Raw genomic sequence first — 25,544 nt, forward strand, 5'->3', positions numbered from 1 at the left:
AAGTAAATTGATTAAACATGCAAGAGTAGTGTCACTCTTGTGCTGACTTGAGCTGAATCTTAAGGCTGTTGTAAGCACTGTAAAGCTTTCAGGCCAACTTTTCAACCACTTTAACTGAGAAAGATGAATGACTCTTTGTCCCAGACAGTAAAAAAAAAGTCTCAGGTGACAATGACCTAAACGCCCCGTAGAATGGGCGGTGGGTCAGGGACTCGCATGTGATCTCGATGACTTTGGCATGACCTTAACAGCTCTGCTGATGTACCAGCTACAACTTAAAAGGCTGGAACTCCCCGGCAGCTGGTTAGAACTGAAGAAGCCTTTCAGATCAGAAGTGAAACATCTTCAAGAACCAAGAAGAGATGTCAAGAACCTTTATTTAAACTCTTAAAATTATTGACCAACGGCTGCCTTTCTGATTTCTGATTTTGTGCTTTTAGTTATCTTTTCTTCCAGATTTAAGGTATCACATTTAATGGTACAGCATGGTGATATCTTATAGTAGTAACTGCTTCTTTCAGTCCGCTCCCACAGTACTCTGCGCTGTCTGCGCTGGCTCCCTGTCCTGGACAGTAAAGGTAATGGAGGTTATACAGAAAGTATCCCACTGCTTCTTCTCCTCTCTCCTTGCTCCTTGCATCACGGAAAATATCTTGGGTCAGTGGCCAGAAAACTGCTGAAAGAGACGCTGCCCACAGTCTCTCAGAGACACTGGCTTTGTGAATGCATGCGAGAAGGACTGGTAGTTCATAATGGAGCAGTGCTGGGGAGAAAGACAACACGGTCAGAATCGACTTTTTCTATACACCCACCTGTTCCAGCAAACAGTCCACTTCCCCAGAGTAATGGAGGGCATCTATTAAAGCAGCTTTGAGCAACATCTGATCACTGAAGTTGCCAGACATGTGGGCTCCAGCAGCACCCCCCCCCCCCCCCCCCCCATGAGATGATATCTTATTGTTCTGTCCAGACTTCACCCACAATATTGCAACTTAACATTTGTGATGTTTTTGCATTAAAAGGCACAAGTCTTGTTGGCAGAAAAGGCTCATACCTTAAAAAAAGCTCCAAATAGACTGATTGTTTGAGCAGAAGGTGTACAGGTCACTCTTCAGTACAGGCAGTGTTTAAAGCAGAACTTGTAGGCGGACACCGGAGGTTTCAGGCACTTCTTATGACTTTCAAAAAATAGGACATTCTCGTGGGCAGTATAGCACCATCAGCTCACAGTAAGAATGTGCCCGGTTTCTATCAAAGCTTCAGCTATTTTCTTTGGTAAAACCCAGAATAGCTCAGAGTGCTCTTGTGTGCTCCACTCTCAGGGCGTGCATGTTTGGTTAACTGGTGACTCTAAATTGGCCTTAAGTGTGAGCAGAATGGAATGTATGGTGTTGTTTGCCCTCTGGCCCAATGTCATCTGCGAGGCATCCTGAGCAGAATAAAAAGCAAGTTTAGAGAATGGATGGAGGAATAATTCGACTTATCTGGTCATCAAGCACAAAAGAGGGTTGATACAGTTTGTTTTGAAAGTCAAAGCTTACTGAAATCCAATCTTTCGATTATCACAACATTTGAAGGATTACCTGGTGTTTTTTTGTGTTCAACTGTATTGTTATTAAAATAAAATGGCCAGATTTCTGATAAGAAACTTCCAAATGCAAATCCTCTCGTTGTTGTTTCCTTTAAGGTTTGACAGTACCAGTGCGTTGTCCTCGGATTTCAGTTTGAAGATAGTTTACAGTCTGTTTTACATTCGTCTTTCTCATAAATGTTACAGGGTTACTAAAAAGAGATTTTAATGCAACCGAGCTGCTAAAAAGTGGCACAAATTAGTCCAAGCTCCCTTTGAAACATTTTCGTCTCTTTTTTCTTTTTAAGTAAAGCTTGTCGGCCTTCAGATTGTCTGTAAATGTGAACTGCCTCCACTGCCTAAGATGTACTTGCTACCGAGATGAAGAGGAGCAATTGAATTTCATTCTGTGCGCTCTTTGAATCAGAGTCCCTCTTTGTCACCTCGCCGCCCACCCGGAGATAATTCAATAACCTCTGCAAATGAGCTGTGTGTGTATGTGTGTCTGTGACTGTTTTTGTCTGTGTTTTCTGTGTGCATGCGTTCACGTGCACCGCCTTTGCTGTCATTTTCAGGTCAATCAGAGGTGATAATAATAATCATTACACCAATTATTAAATTTAGAAGACATGACTCACACAGTGATTATCTGTTTCTACTGGGGCTGTGTGTGTGTGTGTGCGTGTGTGTGTGTGTGTTAGAGAGAGAAAGAGAGAGAGAGAGGGTCCGTGGCCCCATGTTAAACTGGCGTCACTCTGCTCTGCTGTGTCTCACCTCTGGATTAGCTTTAGAGAGGGCAAATATGTGTGTTTGGTCTCTGACGGACTGAAGGACTACCAGATCATTATGTTGTCTGTGTGTCTCTGCTCCCAGCATGCAGCTGGCATAAACAATAACAACAAAGCAGACATTTAGTGAGTTAACAGAGGGTCGTCGCATATTAAGCTGTGAGTTCTGTGTGTGTGTGTGTTGTGAGTAAGGGCACAGATGAAGTGATCAAGTCTGACAGCTTGCCGAGCTGTGATTGTCACTGATCCCCCCCCCCTCTGTCCTCGGGACAAACAGTGCCATCTGCCACGGGCAATGCCAGCTTGGCAGTCCCAACTCATAATAAACCAGAGAGGGCAGGAGAGCTACATACAATACTATACTAAACACAAGGTCTGAGTGTTTGCATTGGGGTTTACTTGAGTTTAGATGGGATTCTTTTTTTTTCCCTCCCTCTTGAAAGTTCTTGGAAATGTGCACATAAAGTTTGTGGATGAATGAGTTCACGTTGCCAACCCTCCGCCCCCAGGGCGTCTGCCCTACAAAGCAGGTTCAGTATCTCTAGGGTATCTTCAGATGCTTTGGCTTAATTAAGACTAACAGTGGAGATCCTGCTAAGTGGTACTGTGATCCTGGTCATCCTCCTCCTCAGTCAATCCAGGTTTTTCTGACTCTAGTTATTCACGCCTTCATGCTGATGCCAACTCCACCCATTGGCATCAGCTGACCAATCACAATCTATAATTCTAAGAGGGAAGAAAGCTGAAAACAAAAAGAATGTCGGCAGCTGACGGTGGGAAAGAATGGTTGATAAGCTGATCAATATGGCTGCCACGTCATTAAAGCTAGACTAGATCTGATTGATTTGTGATTGTGTTTTTTATTCAGTAAAATTTATTTAATACATATGAAGTATTTTAGAAAGTTTCAGACTTACTCCAACAGATTTCATACTGGCTCTTCTAAATGCTCTTTGCACCAAACAGGCAGTCAAAACAGTCAGTCCTCTTATTGTCTAAGTTCTTCTTCTATCGTCCAGGTTCTTAAATGCTGAACAAAGGGACTAAACCCTTTTGTCTAATACTTTTAATTAATTTTTAAGACAATTGAAGGCGCAAATGATAGTTCCAAATTTTTAAACGTCAGCAGTGACAAGTTTTAAAGTAATCGAGCCCTATTTAAGGTTACATAAGCATTCTGACACATATCTGGTAAGGATGCCTCTGAGTGAAAGTCTCGTAAAAGGACTCTTTTACGTGTGCTTTCAACCAACTTTGGGACAGGTTAAGGCTCCAGAGTAAGTCATTCTGCTGATGCAGCCTTGTAAGAAGTGAACCAGCTTCGTGATGCTGGAAATCCAGAGCTGAACCAGAAGTTATCTTGCAAAGCTATTAATCCTGCTTCATAGTACAGGCCACATGCTCATGTGCAAAGAAGTAGGGTTCTTATCAAATCCCTGTTTATTTTCCCATCTGTCTGAGGCTATGTACACACGTAGCCGGGTATTTTTAAAACCGAATATTTCCCCCCCTCCGTTTATAAAATAATTTGTATCCACATTACCTCGTTTTCGAAAAAAAAACCTTCCACATATAACCGAACATCTGCGTTTTTTTTTCAACTAGTGAATGCACTGCACTCTCAGTTGTTGGCAGGTGTATGAACTGGGGTCCCAAGTGCACTGTTATGGCTCTACCTGCCTGACAATGTTTGAGACCACCTGTCTTGACAACCCAAATGCATTTGCTGTTTTGCGTAATCTGCCCTCGTCAGCTAAATAATAAAGTGTGCACGCAACTTTTTTGAGCACACTGACAGGTGATCGCATGACAGTGGACTGCCCCTCGATATGAGGATGTAATAATTCCGACAGCGACAGGAGTGAGGACCGGGACATGCGGAAATTGTCACGCCATTCCTCTGGGAGTACGACTTGCATCTCAAAGTTTTCCCACCAGCTGGCAGTGCGTCCCGGTCTGATCCAATTGGCTCTATATGAACGAATTGGATTATTTTATGAATTATGATTATTATTAATTAATTGAATTCCAATTGGCTTGAATTGGACTTACTATCTAAGTGCCTTGAGATGACATTTGTTGTATTTGGCGCTATATAAATAAAAATGAATTGAATTGAATTGAATTGAATCCAAAACCGGCGTTGACGATTTCGGTGAAGAACATGCCTACGTGGAGTTGTTATGAGTCCAAACGTAGAAAAATATATTCGTTTTAGCAGATACCCAGCTACGTGTGGATGGGGCCTGAAATATGTGTGTTTCAAGTTGAAAAGGATTATACAATAAAATAACATGCAAATGAACTCTGCTTCCTGGCTCTGCCTACAAAGTGGAACTCATCCTACATTATGCTCTTCTGCAGATCCTCCAACACCAACATGCGGTCCACGAGATCTCCTACATTGCCAAGGACATCACGGACCACAGAGCCTTTGGCTACGTCTGTGGGAAGGAGGGGAATCACCGCTTTGTGGCCATAAAAACTGCACAGTCGGTGAGTGTGTGTACATTTAAGTTGATTAAGAGTGGGAATTGAACCACCGACCTTCTGGTTTTTGGACGACCCACTCTTCCCACTGATCCATGGCCACCACTCAGTGGCCCCCGCAGGTTAATTGGTGTCCCTAAAATTCTCCTTGAGTGTGAGCGTGTGTGTGTGGTTGTTTGTCTCGTTTGTCTCTGTGTGGCCCTGCGATGGACCGGCGACCTGTCCAGGGTGCACCCTGCCTCTGGCCCCATGACCGCTGGGATAGGCTCCAGCCCCTCCGCGACCCGAGTTGGATTAAGCGGGTATAGAAAATGGACGGATGGATGGGTTTTTATACAAGTGCAAACCTCTTGACATTTAGATAAGGACCCTTGAACAGCTTTGTGCTGTACATCAAACAAAACAGGGTTCAGGTTCAGTCTTGCGGCGACATACTCCATTTGATATTGAGTACCTCTCCGGGCTCTGATATGATTGTTGTTGCTGTTGTTGTATCTATGTGTCTGGCTTGTTTTGTCTGGATCCAGCTGGCTTGCTCTGTAGCCGTATCGATTTCCAATAGTGAGTCGATGAGGGTTTGAGTGTGTGTCACCAGGTCTAATGGCATATCCATCCTCCTCAGGCCATGAACCGTGGCTCTCTGACTTAGACAGATGCACCAACACACACCCTGGTCTATACTCACAAATACACATGCCACGCTTGGATTAAAAAGAAAAGGTTGCTTGTCATCTGTTACCCTGAATAATAGTGTATCACAAAGTTATATTCTCATTACCCAGCTAAAATGCCATTCACTTGATGTGTGCTCGAGGAAAGGTCATGTTTATATTTTACTTCCTGTCTCGGGATTTGAATCAGACATCACTCAGTACTCAGACGGAACAAACAATACGAGGGATTGAAGCGCAGAGCTTATTGCTGTGGCTGTAATTGGAAAGTAACCCCTTTGATGTGTCTCTGTCATCATGAAGACTAAGACTTGGAGTGGTTCAGAAAAGGCCAATTTAGGTTTCCATTCAAAAGTAATTGGCTTACTGCTCAACTCAAAGAACACAAAGAAAGACTTATCTTATTTAGCCAGTTTTTGTGCAGAATGAAGAGTCCTAATTGTGTCAGAAAAAGAGGGCCTTGACATTCTCTTAGTTCGCAGTCATTGTTAGAACTTTATGGAAAATTTACAGATGCTATTAAAGCTGCCGTCGGCAACTTTTTAGCAACATATTAGCTTGAACTGTCATGGGATTCTGAAAGGAGAATATTGAATAGGCTGTTTAGGAAAAATCCCGAATTCTGTAGCTCCCTCTGAAGCCTGTAATCGTGCTTGCAAAAATCGAGCGCTCCCGGCTGTTTTTAACCAATCACGTTAGGTTTATTATTGATCTATTATCTGAGCAGAACAGTCACCAACCACATCTTCCATGCTGAGCGTGAGTCTGCCCCCAGCTTGTGTGCACGTACACTGGTGTGAACTCACGTGCACAACCTCGTCCACAGAGGGGGAGGGGTTGGGGGATGGACCTGAAAGTTGTATCAGTTTGAATTTTTCGACTTTAGACTCGGAATTTTGAAAACCTGCCGACTGCAGCTTTAAAATGAAAATTTTATGAAAGCTGCTGTCTGAGTTTGTAGGAAGAACACAGGAAGTTGAAAGGTGGCTGTGTGACAGCGTAGAACATCAGAATGTTGTCTTCATGCCTCGGAGAACACTTAAACATAACTTACACCCCACCGCACCCAAAAAAAGAAGGCTGGTGCAGGGGTGAACCTGGAAATGACCACTCCCAGATTCGCACGTACAAGCTTGCCTTGACCCTAAATGGTGCCGTCCCTGCTGTGTGTCCATCTGGGATTCAGCCACCCGTTCATCCATCACTCTTATTTTATCTGTGCATAAAACCTTTAAAAACAATAACGTTCATCGTAGCAGTGATATTGGTTGATTGACATGATCTGGTGCTTTGCGCTCGATGCGATATTGTTAGTTTGTGACTGATGGTGCCGCTCCCAGCTGTAGTATTTTCAAAGTGTTGATCAGCACTAACCTGAGCCATTGCCTTTGATGCCACATTATGGAATTTGTTCATACTACTGCTACTGACTCCCCGTGTACTGTAAAATGTAAAGGAGATCTAAATTGGAAAGGATGACACTATGTTTCACTGTTGGCTCAGCAGGAGAGACAGATTACCCCTGTGTGTCCATCAGGAGTTCTACAAGGCTGAGAATATCTCACGGAGAGATGACGCGAAAATAGATCTACCGAATGCAAAGCAGAGTTCTGTCTGTGAACTCAGGGTGACTCTGTATAGCTCCAGTCAATAATTGATTAGGTGTGAAACACTGCTGTAGTGTGAGACTCTGCAGTTCTGCTGTGACTGTGGTTCTAAGTTGTTTCAGCGATTTGTTGTCATTGCTTTTGCTCCCTTGACGAGAAAGGTGGCACACAGTAAGACAAGAGGCTACTGTGTGCTCATGTCACTGTCTGAGCCCCATCCAGAGGAGGAATACAGCTTGTAGTGATGGTGCAGATAAGAGCGTAAAGCCTCATTGGCTGTCTCATCGTGTGGTGGTGTTCTCTAACCGGGTTTTCAGATCCCAATTACCGACAGCAAAGTTTACCGACAGCATAGCTCCATCTAACTGCCTTTTTCTGAGTTGAGCCGCAGCTGCTGAGAAAACAGTCGGTTCAAAGACTGCGTTACCTTTAGTGAAAGATTTTAGACAAACTGATAACACTGTTTGTTTTTCTTTGAAGTGAAATGCATTCAGGCAAATCTTGCCAAGTATTTGGTTTGCTCATCATCCATTTTGATTATGTTCTCTTCCAGCAATCCATCTGTCATCAGTCTGATTTTTAGGTTTGTAAAAGTCTGTCCGGTGAAAGCAGCTTTCTTCAGCCATCTATAGTAAAGTAAAATCAAATCCAGAGAGAACCGTTTGCGTTATACATTCCTGAGATTGAGCACTTGTCAAATCCTAGTGTTCTACAATTCTACACAACGACACTGCTATGGTGAGAAATGTCTTGAAAGTCCCAAGCAGCATTTGAAAAGACATGAGCACGTTTTACATTTGGTACGCTATACAAGTGCAGCAGAGAGCAGGATACAATGACAGCGAGTTGTGACAAACATTGAGCCAGATTAAATGTTTTTTGCCTCGGCTCCCTGTGTCTGAAACACTGCTTTGTAACCACAGTTCTCTCCTTGAAGTATGAATAAACGAGGTTATTTCTTTCTCTTTTTTTTGTGAAATTGCCATCTCAGCCTCATGGAGCTTTGGCTTACAGGCATAAATGTTCACGTGTTGACACATCAGAGGGTGTGCCCGAGGCTCTTCAGGGTACCCGGCACTCGGTTGTGAGCAGGCAGATCCATAGTGTGCATGAACTCTTTTTCTGTACATGTTCAACTGTATGAAACACAAAGCAGATTCCATGTGGAATGTAAACTGTCCCTTAGCTATCTGTCATAAAGCAGCTCAGCTTCTTTAATCATCACATAACTTGAATAAACAGTTAAGGTGAGAGTTCCTGAATACTGATGAGTGCTGTGCTTCCGTTATTGTGCGAGTTAATGGGTGGATAACGTGTGCTTGTCATCCTAGGCTGAGCCTGTGATTCTTGACCTGCGGGACTTGTTCCAGCTCATCTATGACATAAAGCAAAGAGAGGAGATGGAGAAGAAGGCGCAAAAAGACAAGCAGTGTGAGCAGGCAGTCTACCAGGTATTCTAACCGACCCTCTCTTACTGTAATATCAACCTTTCCTTTAGTAATCTGAGATTAATCTAAGAAGCGCTTGACAGATGAGTCAGGTAAGACTTTGACAAGACATTAAAGAATGACATGCAAAGCACCCACTTTCAGGTTTCATCAGGGGCACCATCTGCGCATTGTGCTTATTTCACCATCGTCTGTTATGCCTTCTTCACATCTCCCATTTAATTTTGCTTCATCTCCTCATTTGCCTGTTTCCTTCTAATGATTAGCAAATGATTATCTGAATTCTGGGAAGTCTTTCTGTGCTTTCCCCCACTCTTTCTACTTCACCGGCTTAACTCTCTGTCCTCTCCCCTCTGCTACTCTCTCCTTCCTATTTGATCTCTTCCCATCCGTCCTGCCGCCGCTCGTCTGCAGACAATACTGGAGGAGGATCTGGAGGACCCAGTATACCAGGTAACTTCCTGACCAATCATATCGTTGCTGTCACCTACTGCACTTCTAGCTTGCTCCTCTCTGTGTGCACTGTGGGGAGACGGCTCTTGTCTGGGTACAGTGTGGTAGTAGTGCAACATGTGTTGCAGATGTGTCCTGAGAGTCATCTTGGAAGAGACTAATAATTGTCCATGGGTCTGTGGCTATGAGTGCATGATCAGCTGAAGATGTTTTGGGTGTTTCTTGACAACCTATTGACAATGCTGTTTGACTAATCACCTCTGCACTTTCATCACCTTTTTCTCAATTTCTTTATAGTCCAATTTTCCTACTTTTTCTTTTCCTCTCTCTTCTCTGCTGCTCATGTTGTAGTACATTGTGTTTGAGGCGGGACACGAGCCCATCCGTGACCAATCGGAAGAAAGCATTTATCAGGTACTCACAAGCTCATCTTGTTTGCTTGTGTCTTACTTAGCTTTAAACTATAGTTATTGCAGTTAAACTGCTGACAGGGAGTTGCTAAAAGCGTTTAAGCTACAAAGATTTAATCTCCCATTTACTGGCCAATCTTCACAAGCTACTTTCCTCTTTAATGGGATAAATGTATTCTGGCCTGCACATGAAATTAATTGCTTCTGTTTTTAACACATAAAATGTGGATACGGGAAATAATAGGCTGTAAGAATTAGTGAAAGCAACCAGCCAAGACTTTCCAGAGGGCCTATTCAGCTAAAGCTAGCTAGTCCATGGAGATGGCCTTTTTCCGGGTGTACTCCCCGGAGATGTGGGTAGACCTCCAAGGGATGAAGAGGGGGAGGTGCACGTGGGGTTATTCCTGGCCCGTGCGGAAGACGGACCCCACCTCCCCTCCTTCTGTCCCGAGGAGATGAAAGAAAGCAACGGGAAAGAAAGATTAATCACCAGCCTCTCGTTTGATCTTTAAATAAAATGGATTGGAAATGTGTGTGTGTGGGGGGGGTACTGGCGTGCGCACGGTCATACACAAACAATCACACACAAAGCCGATCTCTGCACACACATCAGGCATTAGAAACGTGAGCCACAGTCAGCCTCCAGCCACAGAGGAACTAATGTATGAATAAAGATCACTGCTTCTTGAAATAAACATTTGCAAGAAAATAAACAAGACATTGAAAGAAGGAGAAAGAATGAGACAGGCGGTGCTCGATAGAAGTCCACAATTTTCATCAGTGCGATTTCTCAATTTCCACTCAGTCTGATTAGAGCACATTTAACTGCAGAACTTTGTTTTCAATCTTATGTCAGTTCACGAGAAAAAGCGTACCCACAGAAATCCTTTGACTCGTGCGTGCATTTTGTTATCACATCCTCTGATCACACACGCAGTCAAAATGATCTGTCTGTGAGACAGAGATATTACATGTCTCACAGTCCATGACAATCTCAGTTATTACATGTCTGTGGGTGTGATAAGCAGCCTTATCCATCCTTTATTAACCCACTAGATGAGCTCTCACGTCACAGATTTTAATCCTGATCCACCCTGCACACGCACGCTCACATAAACACCACCGGTGATTGATATGACTTCTTAATAGCCAGGTTCCAGGGATTTGTGTTGGCATCTGGTGTGCCGCAGTGCTGGAACAGTGATGTGTAATGTCTTATTGCTTATTGATCCAGAGGTAACAGGCTCTCTTGGCTGTTCTCTGAATCTATTGGTCGATTGTGTAGGTTCCCACCAGTCAGCAGAAGGAAGGGGTCTATGACGTCCCAAAGCGACACCCAGTGAGTGACCGTGTGTTTGCCCGTGTCCGACCACCCCCCTTCAGCCTGCCTCCCCATCTCAAACAAACCTCTCAGCTGTGTCAGTGCTCTCTCATTTTACAGCCTCTAATTTTGCTGCGATTCTGCTTCCTGGTAACACACCTCCCATACGCTGATCCACAGAATCTGATATTCCCCTGAGAGGTTTGCTGGGATCCAGTGCTTCCTGCTGTGCTGGTGTACTGCTTGTGCTGTAGCTTTGTGGTGGCCTGTGCCCTCCTCCTTGTGCTCCATGGTGCCTGCTCCTTATGGTTTCTCTAGGATAATGAATGTTTGATTGTGTGTGGCATGTCAGTTCGCCCAGTGAAGCATGTCTGGCTGTGTTCAGCCAGTGATGAATCCGGTAAAAACCTGCATGACTATTTCTCAGATTGCATTGAACTCACGTTTTGTCGACGTTAACGTTCGTTTCCTGGATTTTTTTATACCACATCTGACTATAACTGTGCATGGCTTTGTTTCCTAAATCTATATATGGGGTTGTTGAGCAGTTTTTCTTCCTGTTGATGCGTATGCGTCAGAGCGTTTCCAATGGAAATCTATACATATGTATGAGTGTTTGTATGTATGTGCGTGATATATGTTACGGCCAAACTGCCTGTGCTTATAATGAAAGATGACCTTCACCAGTGCCGGGCTGCGCTATAACTCACCTGCTCTTTATCTGCCTGTAAAGATGCTAGTTATATCGCTGCTGGATTTAGTATGCTAAAATTGTCTTGTTCACAATATCTAGGCTGCTGTCCTGTGGATGTGTGGGAGTGGATGTTCTGGTTATCAGTGACAACTCCTCCAATGTAGCTATCATTTTCTGTAGTGCTGTTTTCTCTCAGGACTACCCACGGCCCCCATTTTCTGTGTGTATTTCCTGGCAGTAGGTTTTTTTTTTTATCCTTAAACTGCTAAACCTGGACTCCTCTGGCAGTCACAATCCCACTCTTTGAGCTTTGGAAAAAAAAAATCAGTCTTGCAGTATTTCTGGCTGTTTATTATCCCCAGATTTAGTAAGAAGCTTATAGGCACCATAGTATTTTTGTTCTCTCCTCAGCCAGCCCACAACACATGCTGCTCTTTGGATTGCCTTTCTGTTGGTAGGTGTCAGAACATGACAAAATCCAATATTTCTCTCTTGTTGTGCAACCAGTAGGAATAGTTGCCCTTTATCATTTTCATTAAATAAATTCAGGTCTTTTATGCCCCGTTGTCAGACGGAGTAATTGCAAACAGCTTATAAATGCATAAAAAAGACGATAAAAACGAAGAATTTCTTTTGAGGCAGACAACTTGTGTGGCAATTTCAAGATACCTATTTATTTCATTATTTGTTTTGCTACCCATCAAGGGAAGGGTTATAAGAACATTTTCAAACAGTTTGGAGTCTATCATTCAAACCAATTTTCCCAGGAGGGGACGTCCTTGCAAGGTCAGACAATGCTGTGTAATGCTCAGAAAAACTGCAAATTCCAGGAGCTGCATCTAAGACTTCATAGGCCTCAGTTAGCATGTTAAATATTGAAGTTTATGTGGAAGCACTTTCTCTCTACAAAACAAATCTATCAGCACAGCTTAGGTTTGCAAAGTTGCATCTGGACAAAACCAATCACCAAAACCAACCAGGATGTCAGCACAAACACCTCATACAAAGTGATGGAGGAGGGCTTGTTTTGTAGCCTGAAGGTCCAAGCACCTTGCAGCCAGTGAGTCAACTGTGATTTTCTTCAGCTGAAGGTGTTTCTACAATCTATTAAATGATGAGTTTTAAAACATATCACAATATACAATGACATTTCTTATTGTTCATCCAAGGTTGTATTGAACTCATTTTAAGACCTGGTATGGACCAGATCATTTTTTATTGTGTCCTAATATGTAAAACATTAGAATTTAAAGAGGGTATGCTTTGTTTTTTAACATTACTGTAGCTCTGCAGTTCCCAAACTGCTACACATAATAATAACTACCTGAGGAGACATTTACACCTACACTGTTGCTGGCAATGTCAAAATAAAATCTGAATGAAGGCAGCAGAATATATTTTCCTCTTATTCAGCCGTCAGTGGCAGAATTACTGAAAGACTGAGAGTGACCAGAGCAGCTGCAGGCTAGTGACCATAGTTTTCCCTGGCATCAGAAATTGGCTGTCCTCTCACCGAGACTGACAGTGGACCGTGGAGTTATGACATCAGTGCATGTGTGCACACTACACCTCAGATGAAATGATCCCATCAGCACAAATGTGACCTCCTGTCTGCAGCAGTCTCTTCTGTTGTTTACTCTGTCACCTTCTTAAACGATGGCAAATCAATAAAACACACACACACATACACCCAAAAGGCCATTTCATCTACTGAGCTGTTGATCCCGTAAGACCTGAAAGAGTCTGTTGAATCAACAGAAGCCCTCGCTCCCTCAGAGTCCACATGTAGAGGTTAGCACAGTCAAACACAGCAACTTCACTCACACACTGATATGTTGATATTTGGTTACCGCTGTAAATTACACTGTGGCTTGTTTTAGCCTCATAGTTTAAATGAAGGTTATAGTAAAGATAGCCGTACAGGTACATGGGTTAAGTTGTGTTTGTGTGTAAAACTGAGAGCTAGGACAGAGCCATCTTCCAGTGGTCTCTCTTCCTGCTGCTTTGGACCAGGTTCGGTCTCACTTGACGCGTTCATTTCTGTCGTATTTATCCCTGAAGTCAGTGAGGTTTAGGAGTCTCAAGAGTGGAGTTTAATACCCATCTACAGTATGTCTGGTTGGGTTTTGTTCCGAGCTATGGGTCGTTTTCTGCGTGAGTTTCCATGTGGCAGGTGAGCAGCGGCGTGCGCCAGCGCGATCCGTCACACAGCAGGGGAATCAGCAAGGTGGTGTTAATTAAAGGGGACGCGTTAATTGTATGCAGAACACATGTGCACAGGTAATTACTGTATCCCTGGAGATAGTTAATTGATAGGAAGTGGCTGCACTGATGAAGACACTGGTCTGGGCAAAGAGATTGTGAGAGATTCTATTTGGCACAAAAGGGATAATTTTGTGACAGATTGAATGAAAATGGAGGGTCAAACGAAGTGATGGGTCAGCAGCAGACTGCAGCTTTTAGCAAGATTGACGTATGAATCCATGAATACAATCAGATGAAACACATCCACATAGATACAAACTTAAAATAAAATCCAGAAAAATGTTTTTCATCACCCAGATTGACATAATCCATCATGAGTACAGATTTATAAATTTAAAAAAAAAAGATAGAAAGAAAAATTGCTGTGCTTTCATAACGGATTCGTATTGGGTAATGTGTTATTGTTTTTCAGGATCAGTTAATGATGGCCATATCTCATGCAAATACAAATACTGTACTGTAATGCAGAATGTGTCACCTTTTTGGTATGCTGGCATATTCATTGTTAATATCACGGTTTGTTAGCACAAAGGCAGCTGGGTTTTTTTCCTCCCCAAAAATGTAACCCACTCCCTGGCTGTGCTCTGACATAAAACATGTGAGTTTATCCAGCTCCTGTTTCCGTGTCGGCCTGTGTCTCTGTCTCTGGGGAAGTGGGATTTACAGAAACACAAAGGGGGTTTAAACCTCAGCTCAGTACTGTGGTTTAGACTAAAGGTGGGGGCTGATCTTTCTACATCTTTAAATCTTTACTTGGTCTCAGAGTCTGGCAAGAAGAACCTTCCTCAGTGTCTGAGTTTGCGTGTATGTGTTGTGACTGGAACACCTACAGTCTGTCATATTCCATCATCCCTCTCCTTCTCACCCTCCCTCTCTGTCTCTGAGCGTATGAGAAATAACCAACATGTTTGTGTGAGAGGACATTTTCACCTGCCTCCCATCTAACACTGGGGTTGTGATTGCAGAAAAGACATCAAAACACCCCCCACCATCCTCATCATCAGCATCATGATAATCATGAACAACCTCTCCAACGAGAACAAAGTGAACAACCAAAGATGCAGGCGGCAGTTGCAGATCTGATAGACTTAGACCTGGATGTGGTGACTCAGGTAAGGTGCTATACGAACATACGAGCAGGCTTTTCAGTATTTCTTTTTAACAGGAAACATTTTATCTGAAAGGCGAGCCTTCCGCCCCCCTTAGACTAATTCTTTAGTGGCATTCTCAGATAATCATTTATCTCCACTTCCCCATATTTACTGCACCTCAATTGTTCTGCACCAGTCTAAAGTGACCCCAACTGTTGACCTGCACCTTTGATGAATTAAACATGCAACTTTTAGAGTTTCTATAGTAACCAGATTCAGGCTGGAGTAATGTAGAGTACTGTATTGGTACACCTGTCCAAACCTGCATGTGTCCGTGTGTAAAAGAGGGATACCAAAAAAACATGATTTATTCTAGTAAATTTTTAAGTAAGGGATTCAAGGGTCAAGTGAAAAAAAAAAAGTCAGACAAAGTAGTTCCCACAGCACACTCATATCACTCTGATAATCACAGAGAGGCAACCTTACCACAACACTATCACACAATAACGAATATTGAGTTGAGTGAACCAACAATCAACAGAAAGTCCAAATGGCCAACTTCTACTGCTGTTGGAACAGTCGTTCCAGTGCAATGGCGTTTTTTTTGCTGGTGGTTTCTGTTTTAGGAACATCCAGCAAAAACTGTGAAAATGAAATCTACTCAAGGCTGAGAAAAAGTCCCGTTTGTGAATTTAATCATCAGACCTTGTGATTGTGGCATTTTGTGTATTACGGACATTTAGCTTTTTCTTTTGAGTTGTCTGCTATGCAAGCTGCTGCACTAAGAAATATTACAGCTTCAGAAACCCCCAGCAAAAAAAGAAAAAAGCATAGCCATCTAGACTCATAAGTGTAGAACACCATGATCACAGATCCATTTTCTGATAGATGTAAAAAAGAACTTTGTCGTCTGCGTGGCCTAAGAGAGGGAACGAGACGGAAGATATTCCAAGAACATTCATTATCTCTAAAGAAATGATCCGCGTGCATGATTTATGCAAATCTCTGACCATGTATTCAAGGCTTAAATTCCTTTATCAACTAAAAATAGGTTCCTTTACTTACCAGTGGCCTAAAGATATTATTAATGTGCGAAAAAGGGGGAGATACTAAAGAGCAGGATCATTGGGAGACTGTGGAAGGAAACTGAAGGATACAGAACAAATCCAGATCAAAAAGAAATCCTGCTTTCTTTGATAGTTATTCCCACTGAGATACAACACATTTCTGCTCCAGGAGCAAAACATTAATGACTTGCCCAGAAGAAGGCACTGGTACAGTAATGATGTTAGGAGTGTGCTTCTCTGCTTTGAGATCAGCTGATGGAAAGCATCTTCAGAAGCAGTTGACAAAAATAGCAATAACTAATGGTGGGTATGTCATCATAACCATTTCATCTCATTATCCCATTTCTCTTCACCTCTCTGTTACCTCCTCTGTGTCGCTGCTGCAGTGCTCAGGTAGGTACTACGAACGTGTCATGCCAGTCTCGTGTTGCATGACGTGTGTGATGCATGTTGCACGGAAGTGTAAACCTCTTCAGAACTTGTCCATTTCTGCACCAAAGTACAATTGCACCTGACTAACAGTCCTTACCTCCTCTGATTCTCAGAATATCAGCCAGTTAGAGATTTTTGGAGACATGTCTACGCCGCCTGACATCACCTCTCCATCAGTGAGTAGTTGTCTTACCTACGCAGTATGTTTCTTATGAACCAGCATCAGTATTTCCAAAGAGCTGTTTTGTTGTTTCATGACCCGACCTCCAACCCACGCAGACCCCCGCCTCTCCTGCCAACACACTCGACCCCTTGCAGGGCCTGCAGCCTCCCACCGAACTGTTTGCTCCCTTCAATCCTGCGTCTGTGCCCTCAGGTAAGACCTTGTTCATTTTCTGCTTAAATACACCACTGCTACAAGCAAAGGGGGAAACAAACCTAGCGGGAGATGAGGAGAAGCTGGAGAGTCAGAAGATGCAGATGTGGAGGAAGGAGGAGAGAGAAGACAAGAAGTGTTGTGGGGATAAACAAAGGCGGAACAGAATTGAAATGCAGATGAGGGTAGAGAGGTGGAGGTGGAGAAAAGGTGTTGGCTGTGTCTTGAATATGAAGTGCAATATTAGCTTGCTAACTCAGATGCTGGTGATTTACCTGTGGCTGAGGCAGCTGTGGTGGTCAGAGGAAAGCAATGAAATATGCTGAGATGATTGTTGTGAATAATTTATGATACGTATAGGACTTCAGTGAATTAAACATTACTGTGTATGCCACGGTTTTATCGGACCCTCTTTATTTACTCTGCTCTTCGCTTTTGTTCATCACCTCTCCCCCTTCTGTGCAGAAGTCACAGCAGTTGAGGTGAAATGTCAACTTTCTTTCCTGCAGTTAACCACCGGAGGCCAGAAACACGGGACCGGCAAATGTGTAATAAGAAATACCTTTTACTGATGAGTCTGAGTGATTTTAATGAGCTTGTGTTGAGCTTTGCCTCATTCTGGAGGTAATTATGATAGTTCACCGTGACCATTAAGAGACACCACATTAGCTACAGGCAGAAGTAGGGCAGCGCTCTCCGGTGATACATGTCTTATTATCTGTGTGGGTTTGTGTGTGGAGGAAACACAGCATATGTGGATATTGTAATCGCTTCCTCTTTCAGAGTGTCTTCTCTCAGTTTCATATATAATGAAAAAATAGTACCCAAAAGAAAAAGAAAAAATGACCGTGGCTGTTTTTGATTATCTGTACTTCCAGGTTATGTGACAATGGGGGCAGTACCTCCGGGTCACTGGTCCCAGCAGGCGTTTGCTGCTCAGACACCACTGGCCTTTGGGGTCCAGTCTCCTCTAGGCCCCGTTGCCCAGGTGCTGCCCGGTGGCCAGCCTCTCATCTGGGGCCAGGCCAACATCTTCCCTGCCACCCAGCAGCAGTGGGCAGCCATGGCGGCTGGAGCCTTCTCCCCCACAGCCTACCTCCCTGCCCAGCCTGTGGGCACCCTGCCTGCTGCAATGTTCCAGGCCCTCACCCCCGTCACGACTCTGCCTCCAGCCGGGGAGAGTCATTTAGGAGCTGGAGCCAGTGCTTCAGCACCCTCCCCGTCAGCGTCATCGAGTCCTCAGCATGGAGAGAGGGCAAAGAACATGGGCAAGGAGATGTTCAAGGTGGGGACAGGATGAAGGAGCAATTATTGTGGCACTAAAATACAAAGTGAACAGTGGAAAACTGGAATTTAGCTTAACAGACCGGTGAAAACTCAATAAAATCAGGAGGGCCACCTCAGAATGTTTCAGCCTTGTTAAAGAAGTAAAATGTAAAACTTGTGGTGTACCATGAAGAGTAATAAAGAATTTACTTTGGAGCAACGTTTTCCCCTTCTTTCAGGATTTTCAGCTGGCGAAGCCTCCGGCGATGCCATCCAAGAAGGCTGATCAGCCCAGCTTATCAACCACCTCAGAGGCATTCAGCAGTTACTTCAGCCGCGTGGGCACTGCCCAGGACACGGACGACTGTGACGACTTTGACATTTCTCAACTGAATCTCACACCGGTCACCTCCACAACACCATCCACCAACTCCCGTGAGCCATCCATCCATCCCGCCTGCGCTGTGGGACACCAATGCTCTCATTTCGCCGCCGGGTGTGTGGCTACATGTAATTTATCTGTCCTCCCCTGCAGCACCCACACCGGCTCCCAGGAAGAGCTCTCCATCCAAGTCCTCAGCCTCTCACGTCAGTGACCCCCCGACAGATGCCACAGACCCCCCCACGGACGACTCGTTTGGGGAAGCCGAGGGCAGTCCTTGTCGCAGCGGCGAGGAAGACGCTGTAAGTGTTTGTGTGGGTATACTGTGCCTCTAATAAGTCACTCCTTTCGCTGCTGTAACCTGTGCAGCGTGTTAAGATCGGCTGATAAATAGCCTTTATAGCAGTGTTGGCGGGCCAGGTAATCACTCTGGCTGATTAGGGGGCCGACGCCGATGTGTCCCTGAGAGTGTGTGTGTGTCCGTGTCAGCGCATGTGAAAATGCGCACAGCAAGCGTGAGTTAAGTATTAGCATGCATAAGAGTGTGTGTGTGTGTGTGTGTGTGTGTGTGTGCGTGCATGCGTGCGCATGGTCAACACAGCGTTAAATTAGCTGATGGAATTGTCAGAGACATCATTAAGCCCTTATTAATACCAGCCAGGTAGTGTCCATACATCACTACTTCTATACGGACAAACTCATCTCTGTTGGTATGGAAGAGCCATAGTGCCCCAGTTCTTTCCCCAGGGTCAATTAATATTTATTTTACCTTTAGCTACTTAACCGGAGCTTGAAAGTAAGAAATTAAGAAAAGATGAGAAAATAAAGACGGACTCGCAGGGATGGCGGACTGTCTCCATTCGACTTTGACAAAAATCCTTGTCGAGTCTGTGACCTTCCCTGGGAAACAGGACTTTTCTTCTACTTTCTTGTCATTTTTCTTCCTGTCTCCCTCCCTCTCTTTTTCTGTTTCTTTCATGCTTGCGTCTCTCGTCTCTCTTCTGCTCCCCGCTCTCCAGCCGTGAAACATCAGTTTTATGCCCCAAATCCAGCTCTTATTGAAGAAAAACAACAGCAAAAAAAAAAAGAAAAATAGAGGACTTTCAGACTGCTGAAAATGTCACCAGGCCAGAAAAACACAGAGAAGCTTTAGAGAGAAATTCGCACTGGTGGGCGCTGAGTGGGTGCGACGAAAAGGTTACAAAGAAAGGAGGGCAGGGAAGACGCTGCAGAGGAGAAACAGCCTCCCACTCTCTGTGGGGTGAGGTCTCAAAAGTGGAAGAGTGTGAGGAGAAAAAAGCTGTGGATCAATAGTTAACTCTGCTGAGGCTTTCATAATAGCCCACTGTAAATGAGTGCGTGGATGGGCGTGTGTTTGTGTCTATTTGCAGTGATGTTTTTGAGAAGACAGACAGCCTGCTTTTTCTTTCAGAGTGCTGACACCTTTACTCTTTGCTTCCTGACTGTTCTGTTCTTGTAGTCTTTACCTAACCTGCTGTACTTCAGATTTGTTCTTCTCTGTCTGCTTTTCTCCCTTATTTTCCTTCTCTTATACTCCTCTGTGCACTTTCCTCTCCACCCTATTCCTTCCCTTCCTCCCCTCTTTAGGCATGTGGTTCTGGGTCGCCCTGCCCCAGCGAGGCAGCAGAGCCCAGCCCACAACAGGCCAGTCCAGAGGCTGGGAGCTAGATAGCAGCAGGGCAGGGTAGGTATCGGTACCCCTCCCTCCACGTTAGCTCCTCTCCCTTCACTTTTCTTCTTTTCTCTGTTCTTCTGGTTGACTATGACACCTCCAGCTTACATCTTTTCCTTTTTTCTGTTGCATATTTTGTCTCATTTTCACTGTTTTGCCTTAGTTTACCATTGCCAGATTCACGCATGCCCAAGAAGATGACATATGTTTGAGTTTAAATGCCGTGTCATGTGTGTGATTATACATCAGTGATGCTGTGCTTTGTTTCATTTTGTGGTGTATGGGGATTTTATTGTCAACATATGCTGGAGTTTTGTAAATATCTTTTGGTCATGAAAAGCTATTTCAAGTATAACTTTGGGAAACAATGTGTGAGGGATGTTCATCAAGCGTGACTTCGACCATCGTGCTCTCCCTGTGTCGTGTCTTCACACCCAGCTCCATAAATAGCACCCACCTCAATGGGAAAGTCACTGTGACAGCTAATCAGAAACTGTGCACTTCAGTGATCAGCATGTCTTCTGGGATTTGGCCACAAAATGCTGATCTTTGATTTTTAGCTGAGTATAACCGTGATCTATGCTGACATGTTATGCATTGTATATACATATATATATATATTTGTTAATATATGCATTGTTGTAAAGTGATGTAACTGATACAGACAAGTCTCAATCAACTGTCGATTGGCTGGAAATTTCTGTTAGGGATATGTCAATGTGGAGGATGCTTATTCAGTGTGACACACAAACACACACTCCAAAGAAGAGAGCCACTTTGATCCCTCCCTCCCAATCCGGTGTCCTCACCCACACGATTCTCAACTGTGGCTCCCTAATGATAGCTGCTGGCACTCACACAGCGAAAAAATGTAATGGTTTTGTTTTCATCAGCTAATACTTGGGTGCCAAGATTAATGACTACCCCGATATAATTGGCATTAATTAAAACCCAAGAAGCCCTCAAGTGCCTCCCCACTCCAGGAGAAGAAGAGGGTGGCTGAGCAGTTTCCCTCCCCTGTTGGCCCACGTCCTCATATTGAGACAGTATGAAAGCTGCAGGGCAGCAGGTGGATGTGGAGTACTGAGCCGTGAATCTGGCTGGAGCCTGACTGTTACGGCCAGAAGCTCTGAGTCCTTCCTCTGTAGTAAGGTGGACTGCTTTAGTTCTGCTCCAGTGCCGTTGCTCCCATATGGTGTTTACTTGCCCAATCACATCGACTTTAGACATTTTCCCAAACACACACACACCTGTGCAATAGGGCCAGTTATTCCCCAGACAAGCACACCTGTGATCGATACCATCACCACCTGTGCTCATATTGGAGCCAAAAACCTGCGTGTGCTTGTGTGAGCGTGTTTGCTGCTCGCCGTGACCGCTTGTCCTCCCCCTCCCACCGCGTGCCTCCGACAGACATGTGTTCAGGCTAGTGGGAGTGTTTTTTTTCTCGGGTGGTCTCATCATGTCCAGCGAACGATCTCGAGTCTCAGCCGTGAAATGGCCGGCTTCAACGGTTCACTGAGCAAACCCCCACCCCCCTCTGCGTTTTCCAGAGCCCACCGCACACACACACACACACACACACACCCGCATGCGCATAAATGTCTAAACATGTACCAGCCAGGCGAGATACTTTGGCTTTCAGCCCGGTGCCACGCCAGCATATCGCTCATACCTACACTGAGGGCCTCTCCTCTCACTCAGCTGGGGCTGATGGAGCTAAGGCGGCCATCCTTGCTGGCAGTGCCAGCAGGATGATGTGGGGTGACACCGCCGGGCTGCAGCTCTGGTGCAGTGTGCTTGCTGTCACTGCTCGTCTAAGCCTCTTTGTCACCTCTCTCAAGGCTGCCGGCAGCTACTTTCTGCTGACTGTCTGGGCTCGGCTGACACTACATTTACAACTTCGTAAGCCAGAGCTCAAAGCCTCAGCTAAAGGGAACCTCTCGGCAAACCTTAGTTTTTGTTGTAGATAGGAGCCGTGGCAGATCAAGGGAAATTGCAGTGGGATTTTGAGTAAGATTAAAGAGCCAATCTGTGCCATGAGCCAGCTGTATATTAAATGTAAAGCATTTTTATAACAAGGACTTCTTAACCACAACCAACCAGGAGCTTTTTATACATCAGCAGCCAAAAAAAAAGAAAAGAAAAGCTGCAACGAGATACTACACTATGTAGTTTATCAGTTCATCCGTAAAATATGAGAAACAGAAAAAAATTATTTCCCAGAGCACAAGTTGACATGTCGAAATAGATTTTTTTTGCCTGTTGCATTTCTCACTTCAGTAGAAATTTCTTTCCAGTCCACTTCAGTTTTCATCTGATAATAATACGATTGTGTACTGTGGACTCATTGGTGATCTACAGTTAGACCCAAAACTACAAATACACTTCTCTACAGTAGGAGAAGGCTTCTACGACATTAAAAGCCAGCCTCCAATCAAGTTGTCTGCCTGGCAGATTGAGTGGCTGGCTGTAATTATGTGTACGGTAATAACGGCCCCATTGTGAGCGAGAGCAGCGGGCTTGGTGCTCTGACTGCAGGGTGTTCCATCATCCACTGTTGTCTTCCAGCTCAGTTGGAGAGAAACTCAGACATGATGACTCATAACTGGTCTTTCAAGGCGCTAGTTTATACCTCTGATTCATTCTGATCCTGGGGGGAGTCTGGAATGGGAGAAAGCACTCATATGCGGGTGTGCACGATGACGCACACGCACACAGAAACGGTAACTCAAACACATGAAACGGGTTTTGTGAGTGAAGGATAAAGAATAAATTGACTGGACGTTTGCTTCAGGGCAGCGTGCTACTGCCCCCTGGTGGTGGTAGGAACAACAACAGGCAAACCACTGCAGCTCTTGATCTTACTTGTCAGGGCTTGTGTGTTGGTGATACTGTCAGCTGAAAGAACTGACAGAACTCCATTTTTTTTAGCTTTCAGATAAACCACAGAAGCCAGACATTAAATCTACAGCAAAGCTTTAACAAAGACAAGTCAAAAGAAAATTGCTGATATTTTTCTCTATCATTGACAGAAGGGGATGGACCCTCTCTACGCCCAGATCAACAAAGGGAAGAAATAAAGAGAAACACAAGAAGACAGACCTGACCAGCACTGAGAGAACAGGAGGATAACCCTTTACCTCTGAGTGTGTGTGAGTGTGTGTGTGTTTGTGTGCGTGTGTGCATGTATGGCACATCCGAGCTCAGCCAAGCCCTTCTTCTTCTCTTCCTGCTAACAACCTCCCAGGAGGAGCCTCGATGCTCCCACAGTCCTCCTCCTCCTCCTCCTCCTCCTCTCTGCAGTCTTTCCTCCTCCTGAGAGGAGAGAGCCATCTCGGTCTTTCACTCCAACCAGGAGGGATATCAATCACTGAGATGGATCCAGCTCTCCATCCACTACACTGTCTTCTCCTCTCCTCTCTCTTCTCCCTGTGACCACTCACACCCAGCCTTACAGACATAACCTGCTCCTCTCCCGTCTTCCCTCCCTCCTCTTTCGCTCTCACATTCTTTCCTCTGCCTCCCGTGTCTGGCCAGAGACTCTGCTGCCAAGAAAGGACTGAGTCAAGCAGTGCCTCCCTGTCTCCGACACACCCACACACATACTCATCGTTTTAACGGACAGAATCTGCATTTGTAGCCAGGAGATCCCACAGCAGGAGCCAGACTTTTTGGGCCTATCAGGGATGGCTCGGTACTGGGATCACTGCTCCTGATTGGTTGGTTGATTTCGGCATTTTCTCCATGTTTGTGAGTGTCTGCTGGATCACTATGCAGAAATAGACTCTCTGGGAGCTGCTCACGCAACAACAACACACATCCTTTGCACACGGTAGTTGGCCTACACACATGCAAACACAGACACACACACGGAATCAATGCCTCACCCTATGTATCATGCATACACAGTAATTTGCCAAACGTCTACTCGCAGACACACTCGCACAGAGGCCAGAGGACCAGACACGCTGAGGAATGGACCCTGAGAGGGAAGAGTTAACGCTAAACAGATTCTGTGATCGAACTGTTCATTCTCAATAGCTTTTGTACAATAATGATTAAAAAAAAAAAAGATCAAATTGAAAAATTGAATTTTTATTTTATAAGTCAATCAAGCCGCTGGGGTCAGCTCTATAGGAATTATAGAGTCAACATGGCTTTAAGGCATCTGATCGTTGGTTTGCCAAATTCATTTTGTAAATAATGACAACAACAACCATTTAGTCCACTGGACTTCTGTGCCATAAAATGGGAAGGCTTCAGTTATGCAAACTCATGAGATTAACCCAAGCAATACCAACATGTGTTTTCTTTTTCCTGTTTTCAGAGATTTGTTTGCTCCTTCGTCCCTCCGATGGTTTGTTTTTTTGTGCATGAATGTTGTGGGTCTTCTCTATCTTGGCCTCACGTACTAACCCTGGCGCTGCACATTATTTTTATGTCCAAAGTAAATCAGCCTCCATAATTTATGTCGTCCCATGCCCTGTGTGCCACAGCTCGGTGCTTTTGTGCCGCAAAACGATCATTTCCATTTTGCAGACAGCAGACACGGTCTAACTCGCTGTAGCCAGGACTGCTGCTCCCCTCCATCCCGTCCAACCCACACCTGCCCTTAAGATAGCAGTGATGCTCTGCCCATTTGTCAGTCTGTTGGTCGGGTGTGGACTGCAGCATCCTCAGCTACAGCTACATTAACTGTGATGCCAGTGACTCCCTATTTTATGGCCAGAGTCCTCATGTCACTCAAGAACTCTTTTGGACTACGATGTTGATTAACGTAAAAACTTTGACAACTAGAAGACAAGCAAAGAAGTTGAATAAAAAGGGAAACGTTGCTGTTTGAGTACATAACATTTCTAGACCTATTTTAACTTTACCTCAGCTAACAGTTTCTTAATGTAAATTGACACATTATTTTTATCTTTATGAATATGACATTCTACAGTGGGTTTTTAGATGATTTTTTTTGGTTCTATCTTGATTTACGTATTCCACCATGTATTACCTGTTACAAATAAACACACCCCAAATGATTAATACGTCTGTTTATGTGTCTGTCTTTGAGTGAGAGCAGGAGTGAGTGAGCCTAATGGTGTGTGCCTGGCAGAGGTGACCTCAGTGTTTCTTTAGTTAGTGTAAAGCAAGTGGCACGGTATTATGTTGTAATTCAACACTGCTTTAATGACCTGTCACATTCTGCTGCACAAGCAGCAAGCTGTCATAAGCTTTATGAGCAAGCGACCGCAACACAATAACTGGGCTTTCTTACAAGAAACAGGAAAGACATTAGAAGTGCTTCAACATGCTTTTTCCATTCCCTGTTAAACTCTACCCTGTTAGACTCAGAGCTTTGTTTTGAGGGACATTGAAGGTCATTCCGAAGCTCTTCTTTGGATGTTGGCTGCCTCTTTTGTTCCGTTCACTGTCAAGATGATCCCAAGCTGCTTCGATAATGTTGAGGTCTAGGCTCTTGGGAGGATTCATCCCTCCATAAGACCTGTTGCTACTAATTTTCAG

The 25,544-nt window shown here is 44.4% G+C and overlaps 1 protein-coding gene across 8 annotated transcripts in view; it reads left to right on the forward strand.

The window, feature by feature from the left end:
• Positions 1 to 25,064, forward strand: part of dab1a (DAB adaptor protein 1a) — a 282,597-nt gene extending 257,533 nt beyond the window's left edge. For 3 of the 8 annotated variants that reach the window (XM_075484619.1, XM_075484620.1, XM_075484618.1), the window contains 13 exons: positions 4,723 to 4,854; positions 8,458 to 8,577; positions 8,989 to 9,027; positions 9,379 to 9,441; positions 10,723 to 10,776; positions 14,683 to 14,829; positions 16,421 to 16,483; positions 16,587 to 16,683; positions 17,562 to 17,968; positions 18,189 to 18,384; positions 18,485 to 18,633; positions 19,940 to 20,036; positions 23,060 to 25,064. In XM_075484619.1, the coding sequence (XP_075340734.1) occupies positions 4,723 to 4,854; positions 8,458 to 8,577; positions 8,989 to 9,027; positions 9,379 to 9,441; positions 10,723 to 10,776; positions 14,683 to 14,829; positions 16,421 to 16,483; positions 16,587 to 16,683; positions 17,562 to 17,968; positions 18,189 to 18,384; positions 18,485 to 18,633; positions 19,940 to 20,020 (1,548 nt within the window). In that variant the 3' untranslated portion in view covers positions 20,021 to 20,036; positions 23,060 to 25,064. The remainder of the gene's footprint in view (positions 1 to 4,722; positions 4,855 to 8,457; positions 8,578 to 8,988; positions 9,028 to 9,378; positions 9,442 to 10,722; positions 10,777 to 14,682; positions 14,830 to 16,420; positions 16,484 to 16,586; positions 16,684 to 17,561; positions 17,969 to 18,188; positions 18,385 to 18,484; positions 18,634 to 19,939; positions 20,037 to 23,059) is intronic. The other 5 variants (XM_075484622.1, XM_075484624.1, XM_075484623.1 and 2 more) reach the window with 5 other exon arrangements.
• Positions 25,065 to 25,544: the final 480 nt, after the last annotated feature.

This window comes from Odontesthes bonariensis, chromosome 15 (genome assembly GCF_027942865.1).
Source record: "Odontesthes bonariensis isolate fOdoBon6 chromosome 15, fOdoBon6.hap1, whole genome shotgun sequence".
Lineage (NCBI taxonomy): Eukaryota > Metazoa > Chordata > Actinopteri > Atheriniformes > Atherinopsidae > Odontesthes > Odontesthes bonariensis.